Below are 21,851 nucleotides of genomic sequence, written 5' to 3'. Positions count from 1 at the left end.
GTATGATCTGTCTTTGTGTGCACTTCCAATGTGATTTACAGAACTAGTAATTTGTCAGTATGTAATTTAAATTATTAATATGTGCTTATGGTAGACTATTATTTCACTCAAAACTCTAACCACTGCTGATAAAATTGCTGCTATTGTGCTAGAATTTTAAGGAGTATGATGATTTTAAAGTCATTAAAAGTGAAATTTTTACGTAGGGTCTGGATGACTCTCTGTCAGGTGAAGATTCCTGCATTGGATGAAGGCAGGGTTGGTGGGAATTATTTTGATGACCTTTCCAGGCTTTTCCATCAACTTTATGTGATACAGCACAGCCACTGAAATATAGGCATTGAATTTTCAAGAAACACAGTATGATCTTATGCACAATTGCGTTAGATACATAAATAATCCAGAAATGAATATACTACATTTAATTTTCAGTTTATCCTGGGCAAATAACTTACTGATTCTCATATTGTAAAACGTTTGGAATTATATCAAACACAACACAGCTGATACTCTCCAGAAGTTGACATTTTAAGATATCAGGATCTACAAATCATATTACGCTAAATGTGCAATAAATTTCCCACTATCCATACAAACGGTGGCATAGCCGTTATATGTATAAAGTAAAATCACAAATAAGGTTCAAATGATTTTAGTCTTACTTTGAAACAGATGACAACATTTCATGAAGTTCATTTACTGGCAAGTGCTACCTTAAGCACTTTACATCTCTATCTGTTTTATTCCTCACCACAATGCTATTATGGAGGTTCTCAGGCTAAGAAAAATCGAGCAACTTGCTCAAGGTCACTCAGCTAAGAAGCAGCAGGGCAAAGACTTGAATCTGCTTTGGAGACTATCTGATTTGGAGTCCCCTACCTAGCACTGAGTTAGGGCCTTCCCGTCCCCTTCCTTGTTCCCTTACTTGCAGGCCATACTGAAAGTTATGTTGCTTAAGTTAATACTGGTGAGTGTGGGAGGAGGTTGTCTGAAGCCGGCTGGCAGACTGAGGAAAACTAATTTGAGTTTTAAAATGGGGACTGAACAAAGTTGGCAGCGCTCTGCAAAAGAGAGGTATAGGCAAGCTACTACTATTGTAAATCGGTTTAGTATTCCCAAAAGCTATCTGTAACTTGGAATGAGAGCTATAAAACTTTTCTTGCCCTTTGACTCTGTAATTTCAGTCTTTGGAATATACCCCAAGGAAATAACACAAAAGAAAAAGGTAATTTGTTCAAGATGTTCATTCAGGGGCTATTTTGAATTAGTGAAAAACTGCAAATAACTCAAATTTCCAGTAATAGAACAGTGACTAAGCAAACAAGGTTATGTAGAAAAAGAAAAAAAACCTTCATAATCTCTAATAATGGCAAATGTAGACTACAGTCACATATGGACACATATATGTAAGAAATAACTCTAAAAAGTAGAATACAAATTAGCATAAGCATAGTCTTATGCTGAGACTTTTCTTTTTTCCTTGTGCCAAGTAAAATACTCTGTGCATTAACAATCACACGAGAGAAGTGTAAATATATAAAGATACATATGCCTCATTTCATTGTTGTAACTCCAATAGTGGAACTGGTATATAGGCTGTCCTTAATAAAAATGTATAGACCACTTATATAGAGCTAGTTTTTGAACTGAGACCAGACTGTATCTGGCATGTATTAATGTGCTATCAGTGAGAGCTAATTTTTATGAGGACTTACTATGTGCTAGGTGCTCTTCCAAGTTCTCTCCCTGTATTCTTTCATATAATCCCCCTATAGCTCATGAGAAAAGTATTACTACTATCATCTCTCTTCCAAGAGGAGGAAATTGGAGCACAGAACAGCTAAGCAACTTGCCCAAGGTCACAAAGGCTATGGTAGAGATGGATTTTCAACCAGGGTAGACTGTTGCTATGACCTATATGCAGCCATTATGCCACAACATCTCCTCTTATTTGAAAGAACTTTCTATATCTTGTTCTTTCCTATTAATCATTTCTAGATTTTGTTTTCTGCTTTTCTTCTTCACCACTTCTGTTTTGTCTATAATATATAGAATCCTCGCAGGAAAGAACAATAACCAGATATAGAAGCTGAAGTAAAATACTCTCCATCTAGTGTCACCTGCATGAACATAATCAACTTGCCTGAACTGGTAACACTTCATCCAAGAAGTAAAACTAGAGTAGGGTTTTTAAATCAGGTGAGGGAATTGTAGAGGCTTAAAAATAAAATGCTATTGTGGGCACATGGGATAATTGCAAACGAGAAAAATATAACACATGGAGGAAATGTGATACTCAAACAATGTTGAATCTAAGAAATAAGTTGCCTGAGGATAAGTGACAAATATAAAAGAACATTTAAATCTCTTGGGAAAAATGGTAATTTAAAAATAAAAATCTATGGTTTATATTTACCTAGTATCTTATATTTTACAAAGTATTTGTAATTTATGATCATATTTAATTCTCATGCTGTAAATGGTGAATAGTATAGTTGATAGGGAAAAAACAGAGAGTCACAAGATTAAGTGTCTCACCCAAACCAGGCCCATTTGTCCACAGTGGGGCCGGACCTCCGTCCCAGCCCTCATTCTCAGTAGAGCTAAACACTGATGCTGTTCAAGACAAAGCCAGGTGCAGAAAATCATTCAGAGCCCATGGAGCCCTAGGCCATAAGTATATAACCACTAAGAGAAGTCCAGAAAACAAATCTAACATAAGCACAATCAGAGATGAGAATTAAATATATAACAGGATCCTTTCAAATGAAGGAGGCAGAGTAAAGACAGGACTACCATGTATCATCTAAACTGTTTGGGAAATGTGGGCAGGTGGTTGTGTGTTTGGAAAAACACAAAACTCGAATCCTATTATCTGAATCCTTATAAAAGGCACATTATTATAAGAGTCTCACATTTGGTGTAAAATAACATTTTTGCTTTATCAGTACATTCCATGGAAGCATTTGCAGAGTGAATGAGGCAGCCTCCATTGCATACATCCCTAAACGCCCTCACCTTCACCCAACTCTGTCTTATGGAAGCCTAGGCTTTCTTGAAAGATCAGAGCAAATGCTGCCTGTCCTTGAAGCCTCTTCAGGTTCTTCAGGTGAGAAACTTTCCCTTTCCCAGGCATTCATAGCATGTTCTAGGTCATCTTATTGATGATCTTGCCTTCTGCCTTGTTCAGCGCCAGGATGACGTAACACACTTGGGATTTATCTTTGTGCTTCCTACAGCCCCAACACAAGTGCCTTCACACTAGTTTTTCACTGAATCGGTGAGACATTGTCTGAGGTCCTATCAAGCTCTCCCCCATAGCCTCATGAGATGCTTACTACTACACTTATTATTATTATCATCTCTCTTCCAAGAGCAGGAAATTGGAGCACAGAACAGCTAAGCAACTTGCCCAAGGTCACACAGGCTATGGCAGAGAAGGAATTTCAACCAGGGTAGACTGTTGCTGTGCCTATATGCAGCCACTATGCCACATGTCTTCTCTTACTTGAAAGAAGTCTCTCTTTCAAGACATAAACTGCAAAGATTTATAAACCTTTTCTGGGATTTGGGATACTCAAATTTAACTACAGGTATGACCTCAGTAAAGGACTCTCTTCACTTAAAAATCTTGTCTCCTTATAATCATATTTTACTCTGACCTTTTGTACCAGAACATTTGCATTCATTTAATGCATTAGTAATTAGCACTAGCAAATAGCAAGCTCACATCCAGAAGGTTAAATTATAAAGCGTCTTTTTTAATCAAATAGGTATATGGCAGTCATCAAACTTAAACTAATTTGAGATTTGCTTTTACACAAATTTCGTAAATATTCCACCAGATTTTATGCAATATGAAGGTAAGAGCTTCAAAGCCAGAAAGAACTCCAGCTTTTTGAAGAGTGTCTCTTTTAATATGAGCTGGTGAATAAACTGTGGTGAAAGAACTTAAAATTTCAGAACAAAAATACACCACTTCTACTAAAGTCATCTGCTCTTTGGGGACAAAAAATAATGTTTTTTTAATTAGTAATTTAGAATAATGATTAAATAACATTCACTTTATTGAGATTTTTATATAAGAACTGAGAAAACAATTCTTCATAGTAGTTCTGAAAACACAAGAGCAAGTGTTGAGTTTCTGAAACACAATCATCTTCCTAATTCCCTATCTTCCCTTGGGCCATGTGTGGTGGTGGTGTGAGCCTCAATTAAAAAGCTTGCTTATAAGGAAGATAAAGACCAAGGAAAGAATACTACTGAGGCTTGCACTGAAAAGTAAACTAAGAAAAAGATGAAGTAATTATTTTCAATTTTACCACATTCTATAAAATATCCAAAATTTCTATTACATTTTGTGTAACATGAGAAAAAGCTCTTTGATCCATGAATAGGTTAATCTAACAACTATTCACACAAGTCTTGTCCTTTTCAGGGAGAATAGCAATCAATGATCAAGAAGCATACAAGTCACAAAAGGCACGAAAACTTACTTTTTCATCATCTTCAGTAAATGGAGCACCTTCAGGAATCTTATTTATCGCTTGGGCCACACCAATAATCTCACCATCACTACTTCGGATAGGCATGCACAATAGTGACTTTGTCTTGTATCCAGTTAGCTTGTCAATTTCATCATTGAATCTTCGATCCTAAAAATAAGACAGAGAGGGCATTAAATGCATGTGTGTTGTTGTCAGGCAGAAGGAGAGAGAAGTGTATTTCTGTGTATGATGTTTTATCGCCAGGAATTTTACCCGATGAATTTTTAATAACAATACCAGATTTGATTTCATGTTGAAGTCACCAAAGGAACATAAATGAAAATAAATCACTACCATAGTTGTTAAACATGGTCAATGATGAAAAAAACTTTAAACGCTCAAAGTTAGAGAAGGGGCAAGTGTTTGTTTTTTGGATTTTTTTTTTTTTTGAGAGAGAGGGTATACACACTTGAGAGCAGGGGGAGGGGCAGAGGGAGAGAGAGAAAATCTTAAGTAGGCTCTATGCCCATCATGGGGACCATCGCAGAGCACAACACGGGTCTTGATCTCAGGACTCTGAGATCATGACCTGAGACAAAATCAAGAGTTGTTTGCTTACCCAACTGAGCCACCCAGGTGCCCCCCAGGGGGAAGTGTTTTTAGTGGAACTCCACACTATGCTATTAATTCAAATCTGTTATTTCAATAGACAACTGATTATGAAGTATCATAAAATAAAAAGACCATAAATTCATATTAAGTGCTATGAAAAAACATGCAGAAAAGCACCACTTTACTTCTGGTCAAAATGTCCTATGAGAAAAGAACGTATGAGCTTACAATGATACTATTAAAAAAACAAAAACAAAAACAAAAAAACAGTGTCATAAGAAGGAGGAGAGAAAAGGCTTCTTTATAGAATGTCAGCTTAAAAAATGTAGAAGGAATGGTAAATTATATATTATCTATTTCACAACTACCAATATAATAACATATACAAGCAAGGATCACCAATGGATGCTAATACCACTGTGTGAAATGTTATTGTTAAACAGAATATTTACAAAGTCTCAGGGTACCACTCCAATGATTCCCTCTTAAATTCAAAGAGAAAATGATGTCTTTATAGTAAAGACATAGGGTGCACACCATGTTAAACAAGTAATCAAACTTAACATTACCACTAATGAGCCAAAATGTTATCATATGCCTCCTGATGGAATGCAATGTGATGAGGACATCATCAAAAACATGGAGTGTTCTTGTCAAATGTGTAACATTTCCTGACCACTCAGAAAAGAAAACTAAGAAAAATCAGATTATTGGTCATTTTATCAGAAGCCTGACTTGAACTCTTCAAAAATGTCAATATTGAGGATGCCTGAGTGGCTCAGATGGTTAAGTATCTGCCTTCGGCTCAGGTCATGATCTCCAGGCTCCTGGGATCAAGCCCTACATTGGGCTCCCAGCTCAGCGGGGAGCCTGCTTCTCCCTCTCCCTCTGCCTCTGCCTCTCCCCCTGCTTGTGCTCTCTTTGCCTCTCTCCCTCTCTCTCAAATGAATAAATATAATCTTTTTTAAAAAATCAATATCATGAAAGACAAAAATTTTTAATATATAAATAAAATAGGGCCATGGGAGCTGTGCTGGTTTAGAGAAGACTTAAGAGACCTGAAATCTAAATAAAATGTGTGATCCTTCATTGAAAATTATTATGCAATTTCTGGGTGTGGAGGGGTGACAATTAGAGAAAGTTGAACATGTTCAGCGGTATTGTTCTATGAACATATTCAGCGGTATTGTTCTATCAACATAAACTTTCATAGGTGTCATAGTGGTATTGTAATTAAGTAGGAGAATGTTCTTTTTTTAGGGTATACATGCTATAGTATTTTGGTGTGAAATGTCATAATGCTTTCAACTTACTTTCAAATGGTTAAGAAAGAGAAAGAAAGGAGGGAGGAAGAAAGGAGATTGAGAGAGAGAGAGAGAGAAAGAAGAGACTGGCTCTTGAAAAAGGTAACAGAGGGTCTTTGCCCAGCAGGGACCCTGCTTCTCCCTCTCCCTCTGTCTACTTCCTTGCCAACTTGTGCTCTCTCTCCGTGTGTCAAGTAAATAAATTTTAAAAAAAGAAACGAAAAGAAAAGCTAACAGGGACTAAAAATGTTCCAAGGAAGATGATAAACTAGATTCTGGCTCACTACTTCAAGCAAGGGGCTGAGTGGAGTGAAGCTTCTCCCAAGGACTTCAATATTCTTTCTGAAAAGAGACTTAAAAAGCAACAAAGTCCCATTGTCTACTACCATCTAGAGCTACGAATCTCATCTAAGAGTGGACAGGGTGACAGCCTAAAAACCAAACACTGTTGGCCTTCTGATGAGTTATCTCTCTATTATATCATCTTTGTTATCTTCAGTATCACAAGGACAGGAGCCCTTAACTCCATACTAAGACCTGGTTTTGGTCTGGGGACTCGTGGAAGCTACCCTAACCTTAGTCAGGGAGGGAAGAGCCCTGAAGGAAAGAGGGAAATCAAAACCCAGATTAACCAAATCTCCTGCTCAAAATGAGCCTGCAACCAAACTCTCAGAAAAACACAAATTTGTATTAATTTCTTAGAAATTCACTGAGGAACAATTATGCACCAAGCTATGAGCTAGGAGATAGAGCAGGAAGCAAAAGAGGCATCATCCCTGCCTTCACAGAACCTGCAATCTAGTAGTTGAGGCAGATGACATATAAATGTATAATCATGTGTTGTAGTAAGTGATACTAGGAAACGAGCAGGGTGTCATGAGAGAGACTTAATAGGAGGTACCTATGTCTATGGTGTATCTGAAAATAGGACAAGTAAGCTATAGCTTGCATCATGAGTAGGGATTAGCCAAAGAAAGTTGGGAAGAAGTTTCCAGGAAGTTAGAACAGTGCACATGAAGGTCCCGAAGAAGGAAAAAACTTAGTAAGTTCCCCCAACTCCAATGTCAGTGTGGCAAAAGCACAAGGAGTCAAAGGGAGAAAGGAGGGAGGCAGAGGCCAGATGGTAGCAAGCCTTACAGTTTGGAAAGGAGTTATAACATTAACCCTAAATACAGTGGAACATCATTGAAGATCTTGAATCAGAGGATGATATGACTCATTATCCAGCAATTAGCATGCCCTGAAATCACTTATTAGTTTACTTGTTCTCCCTCTGTTAGTATATAAGATCTAAGACAGCAGAGATTTTGTCTTGTTTCCTGCTTCCTACTGGCATATCATAGGTGCTACATAATAGTTTTTTTTTTAGTCATAGGAATTTTTTTTAGGATTGTACTGCAATTATGCAAAATATAGAAAAGTTGGAAAGGACCTAAGGCTCCACATTTCATTGCTTAGTGTATATTTAGAATACTTTTGCACATGTGCAGAAAAGAAATACACAAATGTTGACTGCAACATCAATTATGAAAAGAAAAATGAAATACCATTTCAATTTTGGTCAATAGAAAAATAAATAAATTATGATCTCTTGTTCTGATATCATACTATGCAACAATTTTAATGAGTAAACTAAAGCTGCTTATATTAACATGAACAAATATAAAAAACATGTTAAGTAAAATAACCTGTAATCTTATACCATCTATATAATACCACTAATATTTAAAAACAATACTAAACACTATGTATGGGTTCAAATACGTACCAAAAGTATAAAGCATACATGAGAATAATTAACTCTAAATTTATTTAAGTGGTTACCCCTGGGAAGGAAGGGGGAATAGCGTCAGGGAGGGGTATAGAGTAGGTTTTAACTCTACCAACAATTTTCTTTCTTTAGAAAAAAAATTGTGAAGCAAATATAATACAATGTGAAAATTTTATAAACCTAGAGGGTCTATTTCCATCTAAGTGTTTCAATATTTTATAATAAAAAGTTTAAAACCATGTTTAAAAAATTAAGAACTTTGTGGAAGATAATACAGGATTGGAATATGAGAAACCAATTAGGAAACTTCAATGGTCCAGGCAAGTCAAGAGGATGGTCTGGGTTAAGAGAAAGGCAATGGGGGTGCCTGGGTGGCTCAGTGGGTTGAAGCCTCTGCCTTCGGCTCAGGTCATGATCCCAGGGTCCCGGGATCGAGCCCCGTATAGGGCTCTCTGCTCGGCAGGGAGCCTGTTTCCTCCTCTCTCTCTCGGCCTGTCTCTCTGCCTACTTGTGATCTCTGTCTGTCCAATAAATAAATAAAAAATCTTTAAAAAAAAAAGAGAAAGGCAATGAAGGTAAGACAGATAGGTTGGAAGTTGAGTCTACAGTACTTTCTGATAGATTAGTTGAGGTTGGGAGGGCTAGAAAAAGAAGATGTATCTCTCATTTTAATTTGAGAAACTATATTGACTCATTTAAGAAATGAAATTTAAGAATTTAAGAAATGAAACAGATGAACGTAGGGAAAAAAGAGAGAGGCAAACCATAAAACAGACCCTTAACTATAGAGAACAACCTGAGGGTTGCTGGAGGGGTGGGTGGAGGGTGGGCTAAATGAGTGATGGGTATTAACGAAGGCACTTGTGATGAGCGCTGGGTGTTATATGCAAGTGACGAATCACTAAATTCTACTCCTGAAACTACTATTCAGGAGTAGAATACTCCTATACACTATACACTATATGCTAACTAACTACAATTTAAATAAAAAATTTAAACAAAAAAAAATTGAGAAACTATGGATGAAAGTGCCATTTACTGGAATGGAGGAGATGCAGATTAAGGTGAAAGTCTACATATAGAAACTCAAGAAGGTTGATGAATCAGTTTATTAAGCAAGGTGATGTGCATCTTGTGACCTCGATCACAAGCTGCGTGTGAGAATTACCTGAGAAGATTTTCAAAAGACCAGAGCCTGGGCTCCATTATAAACTGAATCAATGAAATTAGGCATTGGCATTTTTTAAACGTTTATGGGTGATTCTCATATGAGAACAACCGGCCTGAATCATAAGGAGATTAGTTACTAGTGAGATCAATAAAATTCATTGATAGGGAGAGGCCTAAGATGGGAAGAACTGAGGAGAGCACCACACATTCTAGTGGTTGCATATCAGATGGGATGGACTGTGTTAGACTGGACTTAAAAACCCACTCTGGAGTAGACATGGCCCATCTGTTCTTACCTTTGTGATAATTTGTGTCTCTGGAGAAGGGCCTCATGCGCCCAAGTCCAACTCTGTGTAGACCAGCCACAAAGACTGTGGGGTATTCAATGTCAAATATCCAAAGCCCCATGAGAACAATAGACATGGAGATGCTTCAGCATGACTGGGGGCACAAAAATATTAATAACCTTCCTACCACCTCTCCAACTCTCTGTATCCATCTGATAAACTTCTAACGCAAGACGAAAAAATAATTATGTTGACACACGTGGTGTTAATCTTCCAATTTAAAAGCTGTGCTGAAAGATTTATCTCATTAGGTTTTAGTGTTTAAAAAAAAAGTAATTCATCTTAAAATATGCTTTGTCCAAGTCTTCATTACACTATTTATGGGATAATTCTCACAAATTAACTCAAAAACTTGATAGAAGCCATCTAATGGGAGGTGAGAAGAGCTGATATAATTGTACACTTTCTTAATGTATATTAATCTCTAGACTAATTTCCTAATTTTAAAAAAATGAAGAAAGTTGAGCACAAAACTGAGGTATAAATTAATTGTAAGAGAAGAAGAAAACTAGGGAAATAATTAGTTAAAGAAACATATTACTCTGATGTGATATAGGGAAGGGAAGTTTAAAAACAGAAGACAGCAAAAAAAAATAGATTTCACTTGCCAAGCAATGACCACAAATGAGTGTAGTAGTAAGGGAAACATAAGATGTTTTGGAAGATGTAGCTGCAGGCCACCTTTAGTGTAAGGTCAGAAAAAATCCTCCAAAGAAAGTGAAATGTTTAAGCTGACACCCAAAGAATCAATGTCTCAGAAAGAGAAAATAGTACCCAAAATGCAAAGCAATAGAAAACTGGTAAGTTTGAGGAATTGAAAGAAGTTGAAGATGGCTCTCAAATGAAGAGTCTGAGATGGGACAGGAAAAACCGGCTGGAAACGCATGAAGGGGTGCCTAGTGACCTGGTTTAGAATTAATAATTTATCACAGGAAGAGGAGGGCACTGGAGGCTTTTAAGAAAGTGGATGGGAGTGATATAACTGGTTCTTCACTTTAGAAATACCACTCTGGCTTACATGTGAAGAATGGATTGGAAGCAGCAGATCTAGGTGAGAGACAAATGATGGTGGGGGTGATGGGAATGGACTGAGTTGAAAGATATTTAGGTGGTAGAATCAGTAGGACTTGCTGATTAACTTGATGAAAGGTTGTAAAGAGTAAAAAATTACTCCATATGTTAGGTACAGGTACCTGGGTGAGTGGCAGAGTGATTCACTGAGTGAGAAACACAGGAAAGGACAGATTCGGAGGTGGGAATAGGCGTTCCCTTGTATACATTTTGAGGTTTAGTTGAGTATAGGTCATCCACTTGGTGGTATTTCCCCCAAAGTAGTTTAAGAGATAAATAATATATATATATTTTTTTCTTTTTAAATTTCAGGAAAAGTACTTAGAATGGAAAGTAGAGATTGTTTAGGTAAGAGATCAATAACTTTTAACCTGAGGTCTTCAGAAGTTCATCCCACTCAATAGCAAAGACCGCCAAGTAAGGAGGAAACAGGACCAATAAGATAGAAACACTGGCCTATTTACTGCTGAAAATAGCAACTTGAATAGGAAACTAGCAAATGCCTCTAGGTCTATAATGAAATATCACATGGAGAATGGTGTCCAATTTTTACTCATCTCCCTTAGGACAAAAGAACAATAAATGATCTATGACAGGTGAGATTTCTAATAAGTTAAAGTAAGGGCTTCTTTAATAAGGTTGTTAAAATCTGGAATGAGTTTCTCATGATTGTGGTAGACTCTTCTTGCTTTAAGTATTTTTATGTCATAATATTTTTCCTATCTCAAATATTTTAAGTATAACTGCTCTTAAAAAAAAGTAGCGCAGGGATTTTCTCAGCCTTTTGTGCAGACTTATTTTTGCATATGATGCTATGATTTTTAATATTTAAAAGAAAAGTAATAAGGCCAGAAGCAATTTTTGCTTTTTAGCAATGGAACTGAACTCTGCCCACTACAGAGAACAGCAATTTGGTACACTTCTTCCTCAGGACCTGCAGCCTATTCTGCAAGCTCCTCAGTCAAATGTGATGCCGCATAGCACACCCAGAAAATTGGTCTTACCTATAAGATCCACTGGAGGTATATAGAAAGAATGAACTTCTGTAGTCTGAGTTTTCAGGTCCTTAAGAAAAGAGCTATGTTCGCTGCACTCAAGAATCCCAGTCGGCCCCAAAGAGACACAATTTAGAGAAACGTAAGGAGCATCAAAGCAAAAGGGAGTCCATCCCTTTTTTTCATCTTCTCTGAGAAGCCACTCCAGGTTCCCTAAAGCAGGAGCCAGAGCTAAGAATTTTATCCAGGCTTCAGATTCATAACAAGCATGGATCACATAAGATCTCTTTCATCCTCTCTGTATTTAAAGCTTCTCTCCCCAACACTTTATAGTAAAATTTTCCAGTGCTCATGATTAAGCCAAGAACTGGTCTTGACCACCATTTAAACTATAAGGATGATTGTTTTAACAATTTCAACCCCACCTTGGGTTCTTCATAGCCAAAATGATCAAACTTTTCAAGTCTGAGAATGTCCACATGATGATAATCTTGTTTTTAGAACATACATATGAGGAAACACATAAATGCAAAAAGGGCCTATTAATTCCATGATATGTTTAATGAATTCGTATCTGAGTCATTGTGTCCATAAATTACAGAGAAAAGGTGATACAAGATATATGTGTATATATGGTATTTCTTCTTTCTTCAGACACTTATACATTCATAGGAATAGAACAGTGGTTGGCAATCCTTGCTAACATTAGAATCATGTGGGGAGCTTTAGGTAACTACTGTGGTCCTAGCCCCACCGCGACCAGTTAAATCATATAGGTGGGAGGAGGGACTGGATAGGAGATCTGACTTGGTTAAGAACCACTGAATTAGAGGTCCCTTAATAAATCCAAGCCTCCAGGGGTTTGAGGGGAATAGATTATAAACCTCTCTTTAGAGCTTTCAGGACAAGTGCATGTATTACCTTTGTTCTGTTTTGTTATGTTTTCCATCCACTTTCCCCCAAGGCTGAACCTACCAGGCTTGCACACCTTCTCCAGCACCCTACTATTTCACTCCTGCAAAGAAAGGTTTGGATACCAAGTTCAGTCCCATGTTTTATCTACATCTTTTTAAACTGCCATATGGAATTGCAGTGTAGAGAAGCTAATGGAAATATGAACTGTAAAAGGAATAAACCTTGAAACTCAAACTGATAGATTGCCAAACTGTCTGGGGCTTAAACAAAAACTGCTTTTATTGGTATATCAATTAGTAACACTCATTTGATTCTCATTAATAAAAGCATGTCCTTTACATTTACTATTTATCATAAACGTCACTTATTCTCTAGAAAATGCTTAAAAGGCTAAGCTCTCAAAAATTTTGATTCATCTTTAAAGATTTCAAATGTACTATCCTGCTTTTAAGGATTACTAATTGTTCTGAATTGAGGTAAGGCTTGAGATTATAATGCATACAAACAAAGACATAATAACTACATAGCTAATTCTTTGGGCCTCCTAAGTCAATGCTTGCCAAGAAAAGTACAAAATTTTCATTGTTGTTCTTAATATGTATTCACAGAATGTCATTGCCCTCTAGTAAGTAAAAATCTTGTCTCTCTGAATTCTTTCACAAAAATTCTTTATATTTGAATAGTACAAAATATTACCTCAAAATACACATGTTTTAGAGACTTAATTTTTTTAATGGACCTTAAGTGGTATGGTGAGTGGTGGAGCAGTCTGCAAATACATAGAGGTCAGTCCTCTTTGGTAAATGTTTAATGAGAATACTTTCATATAAATATTCATTAAATATTCCAAATTGAATTAGCAGTTAACCTATGCCATAAAAGAATTTAATATGAGAATTTAATATGAGGTTTCAAAACCACTGTTACTGTCTTTTGAACTCGTTATTTGGTGTCATTCTCATTACCTAGTTTCTTGCATGGTTATCCATTTTAGTTATGTTGCTAAAGTCAACTTGGTTTGCTGGTGTTCTTTCTTTGTTCTTCCCTTCTTAGTTGGCACTTTTCTTTGGCCCTTACTATAGTCATCATGGCTATTTTTGTTTATCTTTCTTATGACAAATACAAATGTATCTCAAGGCAAAAGACACAGGACGATGGAAAAACTACAACACAGTTGAAACTAAAACTGCAGATGAAGTGGTACAAAAGAAAATGATGAATTATTAAACTTCTTTAATAGAGAGCACAGATCCTTATTACAAATATACTGTAAGTCTGCAGATATATTGTATGTAGAATTAAAATACAACTCCATGCTCTATAAGTTTTACTGTGTGTAATTAAAATGTCTGAGAAAAGGCCAGTACCTGAAGAGAAAGCTATGCAAAGAGTCAGCCAGAGGGACCTTCCTTCCTATTACAGAGCAGACATCCAAGAACTGCAGTGAATCATGGAGGTGAGGCTATAAGGTAGAACCAGGAAGGTCAAGAAGTCTGCAAATATGAAGAAGGTTTGATCAGCATGGAGTCGTGGTTCAGGCACCAAACAGTCAGGAACCAGGAATACAGGGAAAGCCAAGGACAAGACAGTGATGCATGAAAAACCAGGTCTGGGTTGGGAGTATGAATGTAACAGTGATACACTAGAAACTTGGTCTCACCATTTGTTAAAACCTAACAAAGGGGGTACTTGGGTGACCTCTGTTAAACTTCTATCTTTGGCTCAGGTCATGATCTCGGGGTCCTGGAATCCGGTCCTGTTCAGTGGGGAGCCTACTTTTTCCTCTCCCTCTGCCTCTCACCCTACTTGTGCTCACTTGCTCTCTCTCTCTCTCTCTTCAAATAAATAAATTAATTTAAAAAAAAAAACTTTAACAAAGACCACCTCCAGCAGAAACCTCCTTGTACTTTTCAAACTGTGGGCCATTGAGATAGCCTGAAAAGTGGCCTCAAAATATAACTAATTCATTAGCAAATGTATCAGTCAGGACCTGACCTTTCCCACCCAGGTGTCCTAGTGCTCTCTACACTTTTAGCAGGATATAGCACCAGTCTAAATAGCCCTGCTATTTTTTTAAGCTATCATTGTCTTGGCTATGAAATTTTTTACCATAAAAATTCAGTCCAATTGAACTGCTAGACAGAATGTCAAAGGAATTTGATATTTTCTGAAAATCACAGAGAACAAAGGACAAAAGGATTGCCAAGATACTATAGTTGGGCAACCTTCTCATATAGATGGATATTTCAACTCTTAGAATTTGACCTTCTCCACATTTAATTGCTAAACATCACAACATTATATGTGGCACAGTGTATATAATGCTAGAAAACATCCTGATTTTCCAAAAGGCTAAATATTAGAAACAAAAAATTAGCAGCCTGACACTGCTTCACAAAACAAAATTCTCAACAAACTATTAAACCAGTAGATGACAAGTTTGAAAGAAAGTGATTAAGAACAAATCTTGCAGCCACAAGAGTGTTCAACCACTCAAAGTTCACATTAGAAAAGATCAGGCTCTTTCATTGGGAAGAAGACTTGGAAGTCATATGTCACTACTTCCCTAGGGCTGGTTGGTTCCAAATTCACTGCATTCCCTCTATAAGCCACCATGCCCCTGAAATCCTCTTTTCCTGTCCTATACCAGGCTCTCCATTTCACTGGTGCTCATCCTAGCTTGGCTGCAAGTAAACAGCAGTGCTGAGAGTTCTTGGACACCCCCCCAGAAGTTTTATGGTCATGTGCATCACGAAACAGTGGGGCATGAATCTCTAGCCCTCTAATATGAGATGAAGAGTCATGTATCAAACTGAAGGTGTTGATATGTGGTTAGGTCTCTCAGAGATTTGTTTCCACCTGCACAAATCATTTATAAATAATCTGGACAGACACAGGAGTGGACTCAGCACTCAGGGTATCTTTTCCAGGATAAAGCACCAAATGCTTTCTAAGAAATGCTTTTAAGTAGGAGCCTTCTAGGCAGATATCCTGGAGAACTGAGTCACATTGATTTTTTGCAGGCTTGTCTAAATTATTCCACCTTGGATAGGATGAATTAGCCCCTACTGAAACTGGTCTCCCTGCCTGCTGCCTTGTTCCAGATATTTCCTTGACTGGCTGGCAGAATACCGTAATGGCCTTTTTACAAACTAGATCAAGTCCTTGGCAGAGCCAACCATCACAGTTTTCTGGTCTGGGTTTGGCGGGTTAGAAAGATTAGACAAGGTCAGGAACCATTCTATAACCGTTCCATAAATCTCAATTCACTTTAATAAAATGAGCAGTTTAACCACCTACCATTCTTCCCTGGTTTAGGGTATGCATAGGATGGAACAACAGAAGCAAAATCCACAAAAACCCTGGCCTGCCAAATCTATAAGACTCTTTCATGCTCTCATGGATGAAGCAGTGACAGGCTTCTAATATCAATAGGAACTTCAACTTTAAAACTTCGTAGTGTCTCAATGCCTCTGTTTACTTAAAAAGAAAGAACACCTTATGAGCATATTCCCCCACCATAGCCTACCCATCAACATGCACATATACAAGAACAGCTGATACCTCTGGCTACACCCTACACCCAAACACAGGACACTTCATACTATTGGTCATGCGGACATCAAACAGTTAGGAAAACTGACTACAAGGTGGATCATCAAGTTGGCCAATTTGAAATCATCATGTCAAACAACTGTATCATACAGAATATATCATTTAACTACAATGCACTTTAGTTAGAAAAATAAAATAAAGAAATAATACATTTGAAAATTTAATATACATTGCTGAACTGCTTCTCATTCAGAAAAACCAAAATGGAATCATAAACTTTTTAGAAAATATTTAGAAAAATGACAGGGTGCTGTTATAAGTATTATGTATCAAAACAAGGACAGTTTTGTATAACAGAGTTATAAAGATTCTTTTTTTTAAATTTTATTTATTTATTTGACACAGAGAGAGAGAGAGAGAGAGAGACATCACAAGTAGGCATAGAAGCAGGCAGAGAGAGAGGGGGGGAAGCAGGTTCCGCTCTGAGCAGAGAGCCCGATGCAGGGCCCGACCCCAGGACCCAGAGATCATGACCTGAGCCAAAGGCAGAGGTCCAACCCACTGAGCCACTCAGGCGCCCCAAGTTATAAAGATTCTTAAAGTTTTAGTCTTAAATGCTTACATTAGAAAAGAAAGAAAAGTTCAACTTAATGAAGTGAATATCCAGCCAGAAGGAATTAGAAAAAAAGAACAGCAAACAAAATTCAAAAAGATGAGAGAAGATGATAAAAATAAGAACTGAAGTCAATGAAAAAGAAAATAAACATATAATGAAGAGGGTCAATAAAGGTCCAAAAAGTAATAAAATATACCAATCTAGAGAATATAATCAAAAGGAAAAAACAAGAATTTTTTTAAAAGATTTTATTAATTTATTTGACAGAGAAAGAGAAAGAGAAAGCAAGCACAAGCAGGGGGAGCAGCAAGCAGAGGGAGAGGGAGAAGCAGTCTCCCCACTGAGAAAGGAGTCTGTTGCAGGGCTCGATCGCTGGACCCTAGCTGGGATCACAACCCAAGCAGAAGGCAGATGCTTAACCAACCTAGCCTCCAAGATGCCCCAGAAAGGCATTAAAATTTTTAAGTAAAAAGGGAGTAAATCTATAGTTGCTATAGAGATTAAACAGATAAAATGTTTTGAACAACTCTGTGTCTATAAATTTGAAAACTTAGAAGAAATAAACAGATCCATACATGTTAACAAAACCAACTCTTTAAAGCTTTTAAGAAATTGAATCAGTAGTTTAAAATAGTCCCATTAGGTGTGTGTGTAGGCATGTGTGCACACGCACACACACACAAACACACACACACACAGAGGATCCAGATGAATTTCCAGAAAATTCTACCTTTCAAGCATTAGGAAATTCTAATCTTACACAAACTATTCCATACAATGGAAAAAGAGTCATTTGTAATATAACACATTTCAGAACCAGACAGGATATTATAAGAAAAGAAAAATATAGGCCAATCTCACTTATGAGTGAATACAGATGCAAAAACTCTGAAAATAAACATTTTTATAAAACAAACCAGACAATGTATAAACAGGATAACTTATTAAGACCAAGTTGGTTTTTACTAGGAAATCTAGATTAGATCAATTTAAGTAATTCAGTATATTAACAATTTAAGGTAAAAAAAATCAAATCTTAATAGAAGCCCCCCCCAAAAAATGGATAACCTTCTATATTCATTTGTGATTTAAAAGAAGAGAGCAAACTGGGAATGGAAGTCACTTCTTAACCCAATAAAGGTCATTTCAGAAGACCCAGAGAAACTTCATACCTTACAAAGAGACTTTGAAAGCATCCTCTATAAGCTCAAATTCAAGATAAGGATGTCTGTTTTCATCAACCCTATTCTACATTGTACTAGAGGTCCTTGCACAACAAAGCAAGAGAAAGAAATAAAAGGCAAAAGATTGAAAAGAAACAAAAATGTTCATCATTTGTATATGCTATGATTGTTTAAGCAGAAAGTCTCAAAGGAAAAAAAAAAACCTTAACACATAGGGATTACCTAATACATGTTTGTTGAGGAAATAAGCAATAAAATAGTTGTGCAGATTGAGTGAAATAATCTGTGTCAACTGTTTGGCATATAGTAGAAACTTAATAAATACTACTTTCCTTTCCCTTAAAATTTACATTTTAATTATTTATGTCATGTGGGCAAAAAAAAATTTTAAGTAGTAATTTAATTTAATAAGAGAGATGTTAGAATAAAAATCAGTATACAAAAGTGAATTATATTTCTAGATATCCACAACAATTAGCTAAAAATTAAATTTTTAAAACACACAACTTAAAATAGCAAAAAAACATTTTTAAATATCTACAGTAAAGTAAAAAATGTTAAGCCTTCTATAGAGAAAGCTTAAAAATTTCATTGCAAGACATCAAAGAACAGTGACTAGGAAGATCTGTCATATTATCAGTTAAGAAGACTAAATATCATAAAGTATATTATAATTCTCTCCAAATTGATCTTTAACTTCAGCACAATTCTAACAGAAACTCAACAAGCTGATTACAGAATTTACAGAAAAGAAAGGAAGGCCAATAAAAGCCAAGATACTTCTGAAGAACAAGGTGTGGGGAGGGGTTGGGAGATTCTCTACTAGATATCAAGACTTACTACACCAATGGAAATCAAGACAGTGTGATATTAGTGCAAGCACAGACTAATAGTCCAAAGGAAGAATAGAGGGCCTAGTAATAAATCCATGCCTATATGGAAAAAGAATTTATGACAAAGCAGACATTACAGGTCATGAGAAAAGGTTATCTGATCAATAAATGACACAAGGTCAATTGTTTAACCAAACAGAATAAAACTTGAAGTTGTATCCCTTTCCTATACTCCAACACAAAAATGAATTGCAATTAAATAGTTGATATAAAATACAAAGTTATAAAATTTGCCAAAGACAATATCAAATATTGTCTCTATAAACTTGTTTCTTTTTTTTTTTAAGATTTTATTTATTTATTTGAGATAGAGAGTGAGAGAGTGAGCTTGAGCAGGGGACAGAGGGAGAGGGAGAAGTAGGCTCCCTGCTGAGCAAGGAGCCTGATGCGGGGCTTGATCCCAGGACCCCGGGATCATGACCTGAGCTGAAGGCAGATGCTTAACAACTGAGCCACCCAGGCACCCCTACAACCTTGTTTCTTAAATAAGAAGCAAATAATGTAAAATTTAATGAGAAGATTAATAAATCGCAATAAAACTCAGACTTTATACTCACCATTAAGAATGATAAGCAAGAGTACAGGCAAGATGGCAGAGGAGTAGGGGACCTAAATTTTGTCTGCTCCCAGGAATTCAGCTAGATACTTATCAAACCATTCTGAACACCTACAAACTCAACAGGAGATTGAAGAAAAGAATAGCAGCAATTCTATGAACAGAAAAACAACCACTTTCTAAAAGGTAGCATGTGCAGAGAAGTGAATCCAAGGCAGTATCTGGGGAGATAGGCTGCGGGGGGAGGGAACCTCCATCAGCCACTAACCAGCAAGTGAGAGAGCAGTGGAGAACGAAATCAGAACTTTTAGAAGTCTGCTCTGTGAAGGGACATCACACCAGTGGCTAAGCAGGGGGTGGAATCTTCACTGGGACAGTGTGGTCTCAGGACCCTCAGGGTTAAAGAAAGAGGGGGGTGCTGAGTGTGGCAGAGCTCCCAGGTATCAGAGCAGGGAGGCAGGCTCCAAAGATGCAGCTGAGGAGTAGGTTCTCAGCTTGGGGTTGCCATAAACCATGATCCAAGGCACATTTGGGCCACTGCTCCTCGAGCAGAGACCCCACAAGTAGCATATCCGGGAAGACCTCCCCTTCCTTCACTGGGAGGAGCAGCGTGGGAGTATGCTGCAGGAATAGACTGGGTTTGGAGACTCCAAACAGAGCCATGCACCAGAGATAGAAATGCTCAGTCACAGGCCAGGTGAGTTGGTGCGGCCTGAGACCAGGGAGACAGGAGTGATTGACTGCTTTGATCAGTCAATCAAAAGGGGGACCCAGAGGTCTCCGCTCCTTGGACTTCTCCGGGGCTGGAGATTGGGAGGCAGCCATTTTCACTCCCATCCTCCAAAGCTGTATGGAAAGCGTTCAGAGAACAAAAGCTACAGAGAGCAAACCTAAGTAGATTACTTAGCCTGGCCCCTGGCAAGGGCGGAGCAATTCCGCATTGAGCAAAGACACCTAAGAATCACTGCAAACAGGCCCTTCTCCCTGAAGATCAGCAAGAACACCCAGCCAAGACCAAGTTTACCCATCAATGAGAACTGCAAATCTCCAATGCTAGGGAAATATAGCAGATAAAATTCATGGTTTTTTCCCCATGATTTAAGAGTCTTTTGAAGTTAAGTTTTAAAATTTTTCTTTATTTTTTCTTTTTCCTTTTTTTAAAAATTTTTCTTCTTTCTTATTTTAACCAACATCTTTTCAGTTCCTTTTTAAAAATCCTTTTAATTTTCATTTTTACAGTCATATTCTATCCCTTCATTGTATTTAACCTTATTTTTTGTATATGTATATTTTTTCTTTCTTTAAAATTTTGGGGTACAGTTTCTTCTAACAGACCAAAATATAAATTTGGCATATGACTTTGTTCTAGTCTCCTGCCTGATCACATTCTCTCCTTTTATTTAAAATTTTTTTTCTTTCTTTTTTCTACCAACTTCTTATCAATTCCTTTTTAAAAATATTTTTAAATTTTCTTCTTTACAGTCATATTCCATCCCTTCATTGTATTTCCCCTTATTTTTGTGTATACATGTATTTCTTTCCTCAAAATTTTAGGAGGAAGTTTCTTCTAACAGACCAAACTACACCCAAAATCTAGTGCGGCTCTGTTCTATTCACCAGCTTGATCATATTCTTTCTTCCTCTTTCTTTCTTTCTTTCTTTCTTTCTCTTTATTTCTTTCTTTTTTTCTTTCCTTCTTTTTCCTTTCTTTTCCCCCTGGTTTCAGGTCTCTTCTGATTTGTTTAGTGTATATTTTGCTGGGGTCATTTTTACCTTTTACCATTTTATTCTCTCATTCATCTATTCTTCTCAAGACAAAATGGCAAAATGGAAAAACTCATCTCAAAAAAAAAAAAAAAATAACAAGAGGCAGTACCAACTGCCAGGGACCTAATCAACATGGACATTAGTAAGATGTCGGAACTAGAATTCATAATGACAACTATAAGATACTAGCTGGGCTTGAGAAAAGCGTAGAAGATACTAGAGAATCCCTTTCCGGAGAGATAAAAGAACTAATATCTAACCAAGTTGAAATCAAAAAGGGTATTAATGAGGTGCAATAAAAAATGGAGACTCTAACTGCTAGGATAAATGAGGCAGAAGAAAGAATTAGTGATATAGAAGACCAAATGATGGAGAATAAGAAGCTGAGAAAAAGAGAGATAAACAACTACTGGATTACAAGGGGAGAATTCGAGAGATAAGTGATACCATAAGACAAAACAGTATTAGAATAATTGGGATCCCAGAAGAAGAAGAAAGAGAGAGAGGGGCAGAAGGTATATTGGAGCAAATTATAGAGAAGAACATTCCTAATTTGTGGAAGGAAACAGGCATCAAAATCCAGGAGGCACAGAGAACGCCCTTCAAAA

The 21,851-nt window shown here is 36.9% G+C and overlaps 1 protein-coding gene across 1 annotated transcript in view; it reads right to left on the bottom strand.

Annotated features, from left to right (window-relative positions):
* PDE11A (phosphodiesterase 11A) overlaps positions 1–21,851 on the bottom strand; it is a gene marked incomplete at both ends in the record, with an annotated part of 373,297 nt that overhangs the window by 320,218 nt on the left and 31,228 nt on the right. The window contains one exon of the mRNA XM_080799405.1: positions 4,497–4,655. Within this exon, the coding sequence (XP_080655531.1) occupies positions 4,497–4,655 (159 nt within the window). The remainder of the gene's footprint in view (positions 1–4,496; positions 4,656–21,851) is intronic.

Source organism: Martes martes, assembly GCF_963455335.1.
Source record: "Martes martes genome assembly, chromosome: 3".
NCBI classification, from domain to species: Eukaryota; Metazoa; Chordata; class Mammalia; order Carnivora; family Mustelidae; genus Martes; species Martes martes.
This window is presented reverse-complemented; position numbering and strand designations above follow the sequence as displayed.